Source organism: Ostreococcus lucimarinus, chromosome 1 (genome assembly GCF_000092065.1).
Source record: "Ostreococcus lucimarinus CCE9901 chromosome 1, complete sequence".
Lineage (NCBI taxonomy): Eukaryota > Viridiplantae > Chlorophyta > Mamiellophyceae > Mamiellales > Bathycoccaceae > Ostreococcus > Ostreococcus sp. 'lucimarinus'.
The window spans coordinates 435,442-450,230 of NC_009355.1; the positions used below are offsets into that span (position 1 = coordinate 435,442).

General features: G+C 56.4%; 7 protein-coding genes across 7 annotated transcripts; 6 read left to right on the plus strand and 1 right to left on the minus strand.

The window, feature by feature from the left end:
- Positions 1 to 796: 796 nt before the first annotated feature.
- On the minus strand, positions 797 to 1,582 carry OSTLU_28864 (predicted protein; the record flags this gene model as incomplete). The annotated part of the gene is made up of 1 exon (XM_001415792.1): positions 797 to 1,582. One exon carries the CDS (start codon positions 1,580 to 1,582, stop codon positions 797 to 799), a length of 786 nt encoding a protein of 261 aa, XP_001415829.1.
- A 552-nt stretch (positions 1,583 to 2,134) lies between these two features.
- Positions 2,135 to 4,735, plus strand: OSTLU_39655 (predicted protein; the record flags this gene model as incomplete). Its single annotated transcript, XM_001415455.1, has 2 exons — positions 2,135 to 4,196; positions 4,272 to 4,735. The coding sequence occupies 2 exons, from the start codon at positions 2,135 to 2,137 to the stop codon at positions 4,733 to 4,735; spliced, it is 2,526 nt and encodes an 841-aa protein (XP_001415492.1).
- A 508-nt stretch (positions 4,736 to 5,243) lies between these two features.
- Positions 5,244 to 8,072, plus strand: OSTLU_28866 (predicted protein; the record flags this gene model as incomplete). The annotated part of the gene is made up of 1 exon (XM_001415456.1): positions 5,244 to 8,072. The coding sequence occupies one exon, from the start codon at positions 5,244 to 5,246 to the stop codon at positions 7,995 to 7,997; it is 2,754 nt and encodes a 917-aa protein (XP_001415493.1). The 3' UTR covers positions 7,998 to 8,072.
- A 77-nt stretch (positions 8,073 to 8,149) lies between these two features.
- OSTLU_28867 (predicted protein) lies at positions 8,150 to 9,792 on the plus strand. The gene has a single exon (XM_001415457.1). The coding sequence runs from the start codon at positions 8,158 to 8,160 to the stop codon at positions 9,745 to 9,747; it is 1,590 nt and encodes a 529-aa protein (XP_001415494.1). The 5' UTR covers positions 8,150 to 8,157; the 3' UTR covers positions 9,748 to 9,792.
- A 158-nt stretch (positions 9,793 to 9,950) lies between these two features.
- Positions 9,951 to 11,858, plus strand: OSTLU_40132 (predicted protein; the record flags this gene model as incomplete). The annotated part of the gene is made up of 2 exons (XM_001415458.1): positions 9,951 to 10,475; positions 10,689 to 11,858. 2 exons carry the CDS (start codon positions 9,951 to 9,953, stop codon positions 11,856 to 11,858), a joined length of 1,695 nt encoding a protein of 564 aa, XP_001415495.1.
- Positions 11,859 to 12,211: 353 nt separating this feature from the next.
- Positions 12,212 to 12,526, plus strand: OSTLU_28869 (predicted protein; the record flags this gene model as incomplete). The annotated part of the gene is made up of 1 exon (XM_001415459.1): positions 12,212 to 12,526. The coding sequence occupies one exon, from the start codon at positions 12,212 to 12,214 to the stop codon at positions 12,524 to 12,526; it is 315 nt and encodes a 104-aa protein (XP_001415496.1).
- Positions 12,527 to 12,616: 90 nt separating this feature from the next.
- OSTLU_13740 (predicted protein) lies at positions 12,617 to 13,690 on the plus strand (the record flags this gene model as incomplete). Its single annotated transcript, XM_001415460.1, has 1 exon — positions 12,617 to 13,690. The coding sequence occupies one exon, from the start codon at positions 12,617 to 12,619 to the stop codon at positions 13,688 to 13,690; it is 1,074 nt and encodes a 357-aa protein (XP_001415497.1).
- Positions 13,691 to 14,789: the final 1,099 nt, after the last annotated feature.

Here is a 14,789-nt window from a genome sequence, read left to right on the forward strand (position 1 = left end):
CGGGTGCGTCGTTCGCGCTGGCGCGGAAAGAATTCATTCGAAGCCAAGCGTCGGGCGCAGCGTCGGCGTTAGAACGCGACGAGGATGCGCGAACGCCATCGTCGCGCGCATCGATGGGAAAGAGCGCCATCGTTGACGGCGCGCGCGTCGATGGCGCGCGCGTCGACGCCCCGCGTCACGCTTTGAGGTTCGCAGTCGGCGCGTCGTTAGGGGAAAGGGTTCTAACTTCTCACATGATATGCGTCCAGCGATGCGGTGAGATCCGCGGCGCGCTCGCGCTCCACGAAGATTGCGCGGTTTGTTTCTGCGAGATTTTGTTCCAGAGCGCGACAAAGCGAGTCGTGAAGGAGCCGGGCGATGAGAGCAGCGCGCTGAAAATGCTCGAGAGTGTCTCGAGCGCCATCGTTTCCTGCGGCGGCGGCGGCGCGACGTTCGGTAATGTAGGCGACGATGTAGGCGACTTTCGCGGCGTGGGCGAGGTTCTGCGCGTATTCAGTGATTAGAGAGTCGGCGAGAGAGTTTGCGATGGCGGCAGCACCGACGGCCACTTCTCTCGCGTGGGCGATGCGTTCGAGCGTCTCTGACGCGAGGGCGGACTCTTCGGCGCGTGCGTCGCGGACTTGATCGCCGTCTTTAGGTGGTTGGCACATCGATGATTTCCGTCGCTAGCAAAATAATTCGCCACTTTTGCGGCGCTGCAGCGCGTTCTGCAGAGTCACAGCGTGCGCACGAGGGTCGAGAACAAATATAGCGCGCAAACGAACGTCAACCAACTTACATGCTAACAAGCTACAGACTAATAAAACGTCGTTCGCGTTCTATGATGCGGTTCTACCGAGGTTTTGCGCTTTTCTTCGCCTCTTTCCCACAGGTACCAGTCTATAACGATGCTGCTGACACGCTCACCGTGCTTTTTCGCGAAGGACTCGCGAATCGCTTCAACCGCCATCACCGTGCATGCGCGAATCTCGACTTCTTCCGCACTGTTCGCTGGTATCTCCTCCTTATTCACGATTTTCGTTAACAGAGCGTCGTCATAGTGTAAGATGCCTTGCTCGCGAAGCGTCACCGGGACTCTGTAATCGGCGAACATGGTCAGCGCCTCGATATCATGAAACGATCCCAAACCTTGTCCGCGAAAGCCGCCCCAGAGATCCCCCACGAAAATTTGCGCGCGCTTATAGAAGAAAACGTCATCCCCGTTCGCATGCACCTCGTCACGAAATCCCGGGAAGTGTTCAAGAAGGAGCTCCACCAACCGCACCGCCGATCCGTTCGCGGCTCGAACAAACTCGGCGCACGAACCGCCGAAACTTTTCGCCAACCCATCACCCACTTCCCGAATCAGTCTAGCCCGCGTCTCTTCGTCCGGCAGAGGCCGCGGCCAATTCAATATCGCTCGTAAATCTGGCCCACTCATCGTTTGCAACCGCTCGCACGTCAACACCGTCCAATCTCCCGCGTGTGCGTTCCTCCAGCCTCTCGTAAGATGCTCGTACTCTAGTCCTTCCTCCACGCCGTCGTCGTGATCGGGCCAAAAGCAAAAGTTTATCGCGTCCACACACAGCGTGAACATTGCCATCGCCTCGTCGTCTCCACGGACGTCCCCGTGATGCGCGCCGTCGTCGAAGCCGCGACAGCCTCGTTTCAGACGCGCGACGTCGTCGTCGCCCAGCGCGTCGACGAACCGCGCGACCGCATCCGCGTCCACTGTAACCTGACGAGCGCGTTGGGCTACCTTTGCACACGTCGCGCGCACGCGCGCGCACGGATCGAGGGCATCGACCGACGACATGTCGCGATGTGCTGCGCGTGGGGGGAGAAAATTTTTGAAATTGTGACAGCTGACGACACAACGCCACTCGTGCGCGTCGCACGGCGCGCGGAAAACGGACGACGGACGACGGACGGCGAGAACTGTGACTCGTGCGGGCTCCTTGACTCGTGCGGGCGATCGAACCGCGAAGAACTCGACGAGCGCGCGCGGAACGAGATTTTCGTGGGATTGCTCGGGACGATCGCGGCCGGGACATCGAGACATCGGCCGACGCGCGTCGTGGGAGCGTGCGGACGACGGAGGTGCGGCGACGAGAAGTGTATTTAACGGCGCGTCGGACGCGACGGCGGAGACGACATGACGAGCGTGAACGTGAACGTGCAAGGGAGCGATGAGGTGCGAAGGAGGTTTCAGTCTTTTTTGAACGAGTACGTCTACGACGCAAGCGCGGATGCGCCCGACGATGGAGTGCTCGCCAGTCCGGGTGTTCGAGATGATGCAAGAAGGAATCAGCGACGAGTGTACGTGGAGCAGTTGGAGTACATGGACTCTAAGACGACGTTGACGGTTGATTTTTCACACTTGATGGACTACGACAACGAACTCGGTGCCGAGGCGGTGCAGGCGAACTTTTACATGTATCAGCCGTTCTTGAACGAGGCGGTGGGATTATTTGTACGAGAACATCGACCGGAATTGGTAAGGTACGATGGTGGCGTGGAAAAAGAGTTTTGGGTGAAGTTTTTCAACTTGCCTCGAGTCGATCGGTTACGAAGTTTGAAGGCAAACAACATCGGGCAACTTTCGAGCTTTAGCGGGACAGTGACGCGCACGTCGGACGTTCGACCGGAGTTGTTGATGGGGTGCTTCAAATGTGGCGAGTGTGGAACCCTGGTGCCGAATGTGGAGCAGCAGTGTCGGTATACGGAACCGTCAATCTGCCTCAACGAAGTTTGCGGCAACAGAAACAAGTGGACCCTGGAGCGAGAGGGGTGCAAGTTTGTGGATTGGCAAAGAGTGCGTGTACAAGAGAACGCGGACGAGGTCCCGGCTGGCTCATTGCCAAGAAGCATGGACGTCATACTTCGACACGAAATCGTCGAAGAAGCGCGAGCCGGTGACAAGGCTGTGTTCACTGGCACTTTGCTCGTTGTGCCAGAGGTCGCCCCAAAGAACATGGCGGGCGATCGCACCGAGCTCCAATCTTCGGCCAAGGGACGAAGCGATGGTATTACGGGCTTGCGTCAGTTAGGTTGCCGAGAACTCTTCTATCGCATGGTTTTTGTCGCGCAAAGCGTCGTGAACACGGCCGAGCCAAGTGGCGGCGGTGCGGTAGATATTCGCGGCGATGACGAGGAAGAAGTTGTCAAAACCTTTTCTTCGCAAGAAAAGCGCGAGATCACGCAAATGGCGCAAGATCCGCACTTGTACGACAAGTTTGTGCGCTCTATCGCTCCTACTGTGCACGGACACAGCGATATCAAGCGTGCCATCACCCTTATGTTATTCGGTGGCGTTCACAAGAGTACTGGTCAGACGAATTTGCGGGGAGACATCAACGTGTTGATCGTGGGTGATCCATCCTGCGCGAAAAGTCAGTTCCTGAAGTATGTCACCGCATTCTTACCGCGCGCCGTGTATACTTCAGGCAAGAGCTCTTCTGCGGCTGGTTTGACGGCAACTGTCGCTAAAGATATCGAAACTGGTGAATATTGTATCGAAGCCGGCGCGCTCATGCTCGCCGATAACGGTATTTGCTGCATCGATGAATTTGATAAGATGGACGTGAAAGACCAAGTCGCCATTCACGAGGCGATGGAGCAACAGACCATCAGTATTGCTAAAGCAGGCATTCAAGCGACGTTGAACGCGAGGACGAGTATTTTGGCCGCCGCGAATCCAAACGGCGGACGTTACGATCGAAGCAAAAAGTTGCGACATAACTTGTCGCTTCCTCCGGCTATTTTGTCTCGTTTTGATTTAGTTCACGTCATGATCGATGAACCGGATGAGTTCCACGACTACACGTTGGCTCGACACATCGTGAGCTTGCATCAAAAGCGTGAAACCGCCGTGGAAGTTGATTTTTCGTTGGAGCAGCTTCAACGTTACATCCGATACGCGCGCACAATCAAACCGAGAATGACGCCGGAAGCTCAGAAAGAAATCGTGGATGCGTACGTGAAACTGCGTCGGGGTGATAGCCAGCCAGGTACGCAAACAGCGTACAGAATCACCGTTCGTCAGCTCGAGGCAATCGTCCGTCTGTCTGAGGCTCTCGCGCGATTGCACTGCCGGGCGGAAGTGCATCCGAAGCACGTGAGAGAAGCGAGACGACTTTTGTCCGAGTCCATCATCGCTGTCGAGGCTCGCGATTTGACACTCGACGCGGATGACATGGAGCTCGAGAACGACATCAGTGATCCCATCCTTCCCGAAGAAGTTCTCGAGAGCTTGCGAGCTAAGCGACGCGAGCAAGAACGTCAAGCAAAAGCGCAAGAGAAAGGAGAGGATGCGGCTGACGGCGAGGACATGGCCCCCGCTGAACCCGAGCCTGTAGCTGAGAAGCGAACGACCACGGTGAGTTCCGAAAGGTACAATCAGGTCAAACACATTCTCCTGCGCCACATGCGCCAACGCGAGCGCGACAGCGAAGATGGCGCCGAAGCTGGTATGCTCCAGAAAGATTTAATCAGCTGGTACATCGACGAGCAAGTCGTACCCTCGGGCGTTTCCGATCCCGAGGACCTCTTAGCCGAATACAAACTGGTGCGCAACATCATCAAGCATCTCATCAACCGAGAGCAAACGCTCTTGGTCGTGCAAGAGGCGCAACCTGCGCCTTTGCTCGCCGAAGACGACGCAGCATTGGATCCCGCCGCCGTCGCTGCTCGCGAGCGCCAGCGCATCATTGAGGAGCGCGTGCTCGCCATCAACCCCAACTTTGATTTCGAATAGGCCATCGTTTGTACATAGTGATTCCATCATAACTCCTGAACTTTTCCGTCGCCTGGGCCTCGCGCGTGGGTCACCTAATCATCACACGGCGACGCGCGCGCTCGGCGACCCGGGAGCGCTCCAGCCCTCGGTTTGAATGGACCACACCGAGGATGCGGCAACAACAACCGTCTCCCTCGAGCGTCTCGTCAAGCTCGAGCGTGACAACGCGTTGATGTTGAGTTTCATTCTCGACGACAAACGCCTCGAGTTCAATCTACCGCCAGGAACGTCGATGGATGACGTGAACTACGGCGCGGTGAACGTCCAAGACGTAATCGAGCGACTACGACGTAACGAGCGCGTAGACTTGAGCGGGGTGCTCACGGCGTCCGCGGCGACGAAACGAGCAGGAGGGGACGCCGCAACGCAAGAAACGAGCGCGTGCGCGCCGAAGCGGCTGGAACGGAGCAAAGCGATTTCCAACGAATCGTCGACGGCGAAAAATTCGACTAATCCGTTCGAAAACATGGTGAATGTTGGTGTGAGCGATGGTATGGGTACGGCAGTAGCAACGGTAGAGGCGAAAAAAGCAGACGAGACGACCGCGGTCTTTACGCTCGACAAAGCGCCGTCGTGCGCAAGCTCTGGCGAACTGAAGTTACCAGATTTGTATTCGGCTCTCAGCGTTACAGATTTACGCGAACTGGCGTTTGAAATTGTTTGCTCGGTACAGATGGACGAAGAGCAGTTAGAAACGGCTCGCATCGCCTTAGATATCGACCAGGAACTTGCTGACAAGATTCAAAAGCATTCTGAGAAATTCGCGCCAGCCATCAAAGAGGAGGGGATCTCAGCGCGTATCCATCTGCGCGCGATGATATCCGCGATAGAGCATTTTAATGGCCCTCTCGGCGAGGGTGAGCAGTTTTTCAAGAAGCGTTGTCGCGCAGCATGCGAGCTGTTGTGGGCGCGTCATTGCTCTGAGCAAAACGCGAGTGCGAGCAAGAAGACAGCAGCGAAGCATGATTCAGACGACGATACTCCGAATCTTACGACACAAAACGTATTGTCCGAGATAAACAGAATGTTGACGCTTCCTGAAGTCGACGCCACATGGGTCGAGTCGGCGATTGAGATGATTGAATCCGTAATCGAAAGCGAAAAGAACGGTTTTGGGTACCCTGGCATCTTTGGTATGAAGTTATACGTCGAACTTTTAAGCGCAGTCTTTGACCAGGTGGAAGATTACACTCTGGCATACGATGCAACGACCATCATTGACAGCTTTCAACCCGTGGCATGCGCTTTGGGTTTGACAGATGAAACTTCTAGAGGTGTGATGCTGGCGTTTGCCGTAGTCAGGCAAGCGATCGCAGCCATGAAAGACGTGGGAATAGACTACGACGAAGGATCACCAGCGCTGGCTCTTTTATCAAAAGCGAGAGATAGTTTGCATCGTACGGAGACGAAAATGTCGCCGGCGGTTGCTTCAGCGGTGAGTTCTATTCTGAGCTGGGGCAGATTCATGCTGCACGACTTCATGCACACCGTCGCGCCACCAGCGACACACGATGATCGTGACATCCTGATGATCGATCCAGAGGTGTTTGACGTTATTGTTGACATCACTTACGACACAGCGCAAATGTTGGGTCTAGATGGTGTCGCTATTTTGAAGGATGCTTGTCAAAAGTCTGCGTGCGCAGAGTATGATCGCGTTCGCACCGCTGCGATGGAGGATGCGAATGTACAAGGCGGTGATGCAACGTGTACCTCCCTCCGAACGATCGCTCAAACGACAGCACACAGCGCCGATCAGTTCTCTGCGCATCTAGAACGGTACATAGTGACCTCCCCTGGAATGAGTTCCAACGTGACGGGATGCTTTGCTGCTCAACTCGGCGACCGCTTCAAGAAAGATTTATACGCTTGGCTCGAGTCAGGACCGCAACTCAATGTTCAATCTTTAGAGACTATATGGACGGTTGGTGATCTACAAAACGCACTCGTCGCTACTGGTGGTGATGCGGTCGAGCCCATGGCGTTAGATGAGCGCACGTCTGTTCTCGTGTTCACTTGGCTGAATGTGAAAATTGACGATTTAAACACCATCGTCGATCGATGCATCTCGACCGAGAGATGGAAAGTAAACAAGGATAGCGCTCCCGTTCCGAGTGCAGTCGACTTTTTACGAGCCGTGAACGAGACGTTGGATGGTTTTTTCTCGTTGAAAATCCCTGCGCACGTGAGCGCTTTGAGAGCGCTGACTGAGGGCATCGACGCCGCTGTGCGAAAGTATTCAAGGTCTGCCGTTCAATCGCTCGGTTCGGCTGAAGAGATCGTGCCGCCAATACCTACTATGACACGGTACAAAAAGGCTATAGTCGACGATCTCCACAACAATTTCAAGTCCGAAGAACCGCCACGATTTTCTTTTGAAGAAGGATGCGTCGGTGCGTCGACGCTGCGTTTGACTTCACTGAAATTCCTCATGGATAAGATGTACTTGCTTGAGCAAGAAATCATTCCGAAGTGGAAAAGTATGCAACGTTCTGCGTCACTGCTGACTCATCCCAACGCGGAACACGTCGTGCCGAGTGCAGATTGGTTTGAAGGCATGATGGCTGGGGCGAGACAGGCGCTTCGCCAGAGCATGAGTCAAATAGCGAACCACATGGCGTACAGCGTTATCTATCGGGATTTGAGCGGCGCAATTCTACATAACATCTATGCGCAAGGCGTTCATAGAAGTTCGCACAACATCAGCACTGAGATATTGCCGTACTTGGATGGCGTCTTGGGTTACGTAGCCGTGCGACTGGACAGTCAGACTCGAAACGCGGTTGGCTCTTTTTTGCTACAAGCCACGGTCTCGGGATGGATGCGTGTGTTGTTGAACGGTGGGCCGAGTCGTGTGTTCGTTGCAAACGATGTTGAGCTTTTAGAAGAAGAAATAGAAATTCTTCGAGACTTTTTCATCGCGGGAGGCAACGGCTTGGACGTCGCCGAAGTCACCGCTCGCATCACGCCGATGTCCGCCATTCTGTCCATGATGAGCCTCTCCACGGACGACTTGTGCCAAAATTACACCGATTTGAGTCAAAAAGAGATGCACACGCCGGTGTCAAACGCGGACGACACCGATATCATAAATATCCACACCGCCGACGTCGTCTTGCGAGTGCTCTGCCACCGCGCAGAACACTCGGCGAGCAAGTGGATCAAGGCACACTTTTCCATACGCAAAACGGAATCTGCCGGCATGTTCGGTTTCATGTAGTCGTCATCATTTCCACGCCTATTCTCGATTCGTAGACGACGACGACGCGTCGTCGCGCTCGCCGAGGAAGAAATAGATAGAAATAGAAATCCCAAGTCTTGCGAAAGCAGCAAAGCTTCGTCGACCGACCGCGAACACCATTCTTTGACGCCCGCGCGCGATGGAGTCGAAGCCGCTGCTCGACGTCGTCACCGTGCGTGACGACAGCGATGACGGATCGATCGATCACGCGCACGTCGCGCCGTCGCGCGCGATCCGTCGACGGACGAAGTGCGTCGCCTTTGCGTGCGTGACCCTGCTCTTGAGTGCGTTCGTCTTCCTGATGGCGCACGACGCGGTGCGATCGGAATCGTTAGGGCGCACGAACTCGGTGGCGTGGTTCAAAACGATGCTCTCTGGCGCTCCGTCGACGGATGTCGAAGCTGGGGGCGATGGAAACGCGAGCACAGCGCAAGGAAAGGGTGCGGCGCTCGGTCAATCGAGGGTGTTGACGCCGACGAAGGCGTTGACGAGGCAGATGGTGTTGGTAGAGGAGACGCGGAACGTGCCGATGAAGGATAGATCGGTCGTCGAAGTAACGCGATCATACGATGGTCGCCGAGTGCGAGTGCCAACGTTTTTGGAAAAGTGGGCGACGGCGCCGTTTTGGGAAGACAACGCGTACCTCAACGTGCACGAGAGTCCGAATTCAGAGACGGGAAAGCTTTTCGTCAGTGGACACTCGACGGATATGGGGAAATACGCCAACGTGTGGTTGGCGTCGGCCACGCATTGGGGGTTGCCGGCGAGAATTACCGGTCACGGGACGACCTGGAACAACTGGGAGGATAAGACAATGGGTTTGAGGACAGATTTAGAACACATGAGCGGCAATCCCGTCGTCGTCGTGAGCGACACGGGCGATGTTTTCTTCTCGTGTGGGCAAGACGAGTTGCTCAAACGATTCGAAGACAGTGGAGCGGATATGCTTGTTAGTGGAGAGACGCAACTGTACCCGGAAGTCATGAGTTATTACGAGTTTCGCGACGACATTGACTGGATGGATAAGCACAACAATATGGGTGAAATCGGTCGAGTCGCTGAAGGCGAGCCGTTCCGCGGCGGCATTCCTGGTGACCCACGCGCATTCCGTTGGCCCAACGCCGGCTTGATGATGGGTCGCAAAGATGCACTGCTCAAGTATTTCGACTATCTCGAAGATAGTTTTGTCGAGACGGAGAATCTCTCAGGCGAGCGACGCTTTCGAAGCACGTGCAAGGCGTTTCAGCACACCGATGCACAAGCAAAGGAGGAGCGTATGAACGATGGATTTTACGACGATCAGCTTTGTTTGGCCTCGTACGCCATGTCTCGCATCGCCGACCGCGATCCAAAATTCAAAATCGACCTCGACGGGTCGATCCTCCACTCTCCCGGAGCGATGGATATGCGACTGATGCGCCGAGATGAAAAAACTGGCCGCGTGTACAACGCCGAGACCGGGAAATCGCCATGCGCGTGGCATTTCAACACCGCCAACGCCAAAACTCATTTATCGATGGCCGTGGAAAAGTTCCCAAACTATTTCGTCTCCGAGAACGTTGGAAACGAAATCCTGGGCCGGGAATTCGAGCCCGCGCTCGGCGCAGTCCCGACGCCGCCGCCGAAGTCCAAAAAGAAATCGTCCAAAAAGTCGAAGAAGCGATCCCACGTCGTCGTCGTCGACGACGACGACGACGACCCCTTCGACTTTGACCTCAACCTCGCGTGACTCGCTTAGTTTCATAGCACCATTAGTACGATTCCAAACAAAAGCAACCGCGAGCGCGCTCCACATTTTTAAACCCGAAAAGTCGGCTGTCGTCCAGATGGAATTTTTCGAATACCGCACACCGCGCCGTCGGCCGAACGCGCTGACCGTCGCGCGTGACGCGAAGTGACGTAACATCGCAACGCACCGTGACGCATCGCAGCATGACGCAGAACGACGCCGTCGACGCGCTCGTGACGGACCCACTGGGATTCATCCAGCGCGCGTTCGCTCGATCGACGACGACGACGACGACGAAGCCGACCGATGAGGATTGGGGCGTGCGCGAGACCGCGCTTGAACTCACACGATGCGAGGAAAAGTTCAACGCGCTGCCGGAGATTAACGCGCACGGCGGGGTGGAGACGATTCAAAACAACGCCCTGGTTCGGTTTCGCGGCTTGGTGCAGGACATGTACGAGCCGGAGTACTACGTCGGGGCGTATGAACGCGCGAATGGGGACGAGAAGACGTGGGTGACGACGAAATATGCGGAATCAACGATGGATGACGTGAACGGAGGGATCGGAGAGAGCGTACTGTTCGAGAGACGCGTGCTGTATTGCGTGCCGGTGCCGGGCGAACGGCGGTGGGTGGGCGAACGCGAGCGGGCGACGATGAACGAGCGGGCGGCTAGTGAAGATGCACACGGGGAGAAGCGAGCGCGAGAGGAGGAAGCACATATGGACGTGTGTGCGGATGCGAACGTGATGACGCCGACGACGGGGACGGCGATGTTGATTAGACCGGACATTGAACGCGTGAAAAAGGCGAGCGCGGGGGATCGCACGGCGCCGGATACTCCGGAACAGATTGGTGAAGAAGAGGTCCACGAGGAATCGCTCGATCAGTTGCTAAACTTTCCTCTTATTCCTGAGTCGCGTTCGCCGTGCATTGTGAAGTTGTACGGCGAAACGGACGACTCACTGAAGTTGAACGACGTCGTAGAATTTGTCGGCATGCTGTACTATGCGCCAGAACTCGGAGTCGAGAAACGGGATCAGCAGATGGAAGACAGCCCGAACGCCGCTTTGTACGCGTCATCGGCGTTTCCCGAGGAAGATGCGTCCAAGAATCCGGTGACGAGTTTGGTTCCTAGATTCCACGCCTTGGCGTACAAGGTGACGTCCCAGAATAAATTTGTCAACTCGACGCCGGTGGAACGCTTCAGTGAAACCGAAATGGAAACTTCGCACAAGCTCTCGCCAGAGCAGGTTAATTCGGCGCGCTCTAAATTACTGGATATCCTTACTAACGTCCTCGGTGGTGATGTTTTTGCAGCGGAGTTGGTGTTGATGACGTTGATTTCGCGCGTCCACACGCGAACGGACATGCTCACATTGGGTAAGTTTTCTGTCAACCTCACCGGATGTAAATTGGATTCGTGCGAAACGGGAACGATATCTGAAATGCTGTCTACTGTGATCGGTCAGGTGTGCCCGAGCACTGCACACCTTCCCGTGACAGTACCCGCGCTTAACGCACGCTCGTGGTCGCCGAAGAAGGATTACGTGTACAACCGTCTTCGCTCTGGTCCGTTGCAACTTGCCGCGAGCACAGTTTTGCTATTGGACGAGACCAAACTGGAGGCCGGTACTTTGACTGAGATTGGCATTCGAAACGTCGATGCGCTGAAGTCGCTGTCTACGTTGCAAGATCTCGAGTACGATTTTCAGTATCATCAGATGCGAATGCCCGTGGACGTTCCGCTCATCATCTTGTCCGACACGAAGAGCATCATTCCGGCGGACGTTATCGTACCTTTGCGACGCGTGCGTCAGCCGAAAGTCATCGAAACCACCGAAGATGAACTTGCAATCATGCGTGCCTTCGTCTCCGGAGCTCGCATGACTAAGCACACGATCTCTGAACAAACATCTGCGGACATCGAAACCGAAATCGTCGCCGCTCGCAAAAACGACAAGGCGTTGACGCAAGAAGTTTTACATTTGCTGCTCACCATGGCGCGTCTCCACGCCCTCGCCCTCGGAGGTTCAGAAGTCACGAAGCAGACGTGGATCGAAACCGTCGAAATCAATCGCCGTGTCGCCGAACGGAATCGCGTCGTTTAGCAGGTTGTCAACGTTGTCGCTTCCCCACGACCGTCATTGTCCCGCGCGTGTGCGCCCGTCTCGCGCGTGTTGAACGCACCGACGCACGCATGACGTCTTCACACCTTCGTCGCGCCATCTCGCGTCTCGCGCTCCGCGTCTCGTCCTCTATCGTCGTCGCGCGCGCGGCGACAACGCGCGACGTCTTGCACACGTCGTGTGCCACGTGGACGCCGCGACACGACCGCGTGTGGCGCTCGACGCGCCCGTTCGCGTCCGACGTCGATCGACCGGCATCGTCTGTGACGGCAGAGGAACCGAAAGACGTCGAAGACGCCTCACCATCGACGCCGAACGCGAGAAAAGATTTATACATGATGTTCACGTGCGGGCGGTGCGACGCGCGCGCTGCGAGAGGATTCAGTCGCCAAGCGTACGAAAACGGCGTCGTCATCGTGACTTGCCCGGGATGTCAAGCGAAACACGTCGTCGCCGATCGAATGGGATGGTTCGGCGAGCCGGGGAGCGTGGAGGATTTCATCGCGCAAAAGGCGGACGCGGAGGATGGCGAAGGCGGCGTCGCGCGCGGATCGATGAAACTCGTCGAAGGCGAAGATGGGACGTTAGAGATAGATAAGAGTGAGCTCGAAGAGTGGTTGAAGAAGTTCACCGCGAGTAAAGGCGCGTAGTCCGCGTTCGATTGTAATCATAGCTTTAGACGAGACAGACGCCGGAGTCCCGTCCCGGTCGCCACCTCACTTCGCCGCGGCCGAGCAACGATGTCGTCCGATCCCGCGTGCTCGGTCGCTCGCATCGAGCTCGAACCTAAATGGCTCACTTTACAGCGCGACCACAACGAGCGCGTCGAGCGCGAGCGCGCAGCCGCGCGCGCCGATGTTTCGACAACCAACTTTGAGAGAAGCCACTACGCGGCGTTTTTCGACGCGCTCGCGTTCGAAGTCGCGCCGGAAGACGAGTGGACGGCGCGCGAGCGCATACTCGAAGCCTTTCGCGACGCGCACGTCGACGGCAACGTCGAGCGCGACGCGTTCATGAGCGAACTCGGCGAACACTTGGTGTCGAAATTCGGGACAAAGGCGCTGCGACGCCGCAAGGACAACCTCAACATAACGAGCGCGCGAGTCCCGAGCGAAAAGGTGAATCTTAGGGTGAATAAAAAGCTAGCCAAGGCGAAACGGATGAAGGGGCGACAGCTCGATCCCAACAGAAGTCGGAAAATTGTCGCCTCAAAGGCGGAAGACGCGATATCGTCGAGATATATGACGGAGTTTTTGCAGCTGCACTGCGCGACGGAGTTGGTTGAGAGCCGAGTGTTCCCGGACGCAAAGGAGTTGACGGAGAGTTTCTCGGCGTTCAACGCGTGGCGTACGCATCTGAGCGATGATTTTAGTGCAGATGATCCCAACATCACGCTCGTGTCCGTGGGAGATGGTCACACGCCGCGAACCGCAGCCTTGTTTGCGTTTCGTACGCGCTGGAATTGCGTCGCGGTGGATCCGGAGATGGGCTTCGCGAAGGACTCCAAAGCGTCGTACGACATCGATCGTTTGCAGCATCACTGCGCAAAAATCGAAGAGATGCGCATCAAAACTAAACGGTGTATCATCGTCATGGTGCACGCGCACGTGTCTTTAGCGACGACATTGCGTTCAATCCAGGCTGAAGACGGCACCGCCGCGTGCATCGCGTTGCCCTGTTGCAACTACTATTCCGCAATAGACGCCCCGAATCGAGCGGTGCCAGAGTATGAGGACATGTCCGTCATCTCCCCACATCGCACCGTGCGAGTCTGGAAAGCGCTTCCGTGCGGTACAAGCGAGTCGCCCCAATAGGAGTAGGTGTAGCCTAGCTGTAGCTGTAGCTCCGTCGCCGACAAATGTCCGACCGATCGACAGAGACCGACGCGCGTCCGCAGCCGACACTGCGCGCGCCCACGCGACGCGAGAATGAGTGACAAAGACGCGCAAAGCATCTCTCGCGGCGAGCGCTCGAATTTGCTCGCGCGCAACGCCGCGAACGGCGTCGTTGAGGGTGTTGCGAGCATTGGGTGTTGCGAGCGCAACGCCGCGAACGGCGTCGTTGAGGGTGTTGCGATCCTGGACGAAGAGCGCGGTGAGACCGACGTGAGCGAGCGATCCCGAGCGAGAACGTCGACGTCGCGAGGATGTCTCGCGAGTGTTGCGCTGATGGCGTGTGCGGTCGGCGCGGGGATGGCGGTCGCGTCGCGCGGGGGGGTCGACGACGCGAGGACGAGCGCACGAGCTCGCGGCGGTGGGAAATCGACGCTCGGGATCAGTGGAGCGACGGGAGTGCGGACGTATATCATAGCAGATACGTCGCCCGGAGACGAGATGGAGAGATCTAGGAAAGGACGCGATTACGTGTTCAACCTGTTCAAAACGCACGGTGGTTTGAGCGACGCCGAAGCGCGCAATACTGTGGAAATCTCGAGTGCGACGTTTCCTTCGCTTTGGCCGGATACCTTCGAGACAGCGCGAAGCGCGACGCACGATGTACTAGCGGGAGCCCTTGCTGCTTCAGAAGCGAACGTTCCAACCAGTGAGTTGCCGTATCCCATCAGACAGGTTCACGAATCGCAGCTCAATCCACAGCACCGTTGCGTCGGCGAAAAATGCGTATTCCCGCATAACCACCACCTTGGATGTCTTCTATCTCACATGTCTGTGTGGAAGAAAGCTATTTCGCGAGGTGAGGATCGGTTTGCCGTGTGGGAGCAAGATGGTATGGGGTTCGCTTCCGTGAGCCCGCTTGACTACACAGAGCTCGGACGCCAGCTTCCTCGCGACGCAGATATGGTCTGGCTCCTAAACCCTGGAAGAAGCACCGGTCAATTCGTGAAAAAGTTCCGCTCAAGGGCGTTTGGCACGTGGGGGAAAGGTACCCGGGGTCTCGTAAAGACAGACTGGTCGC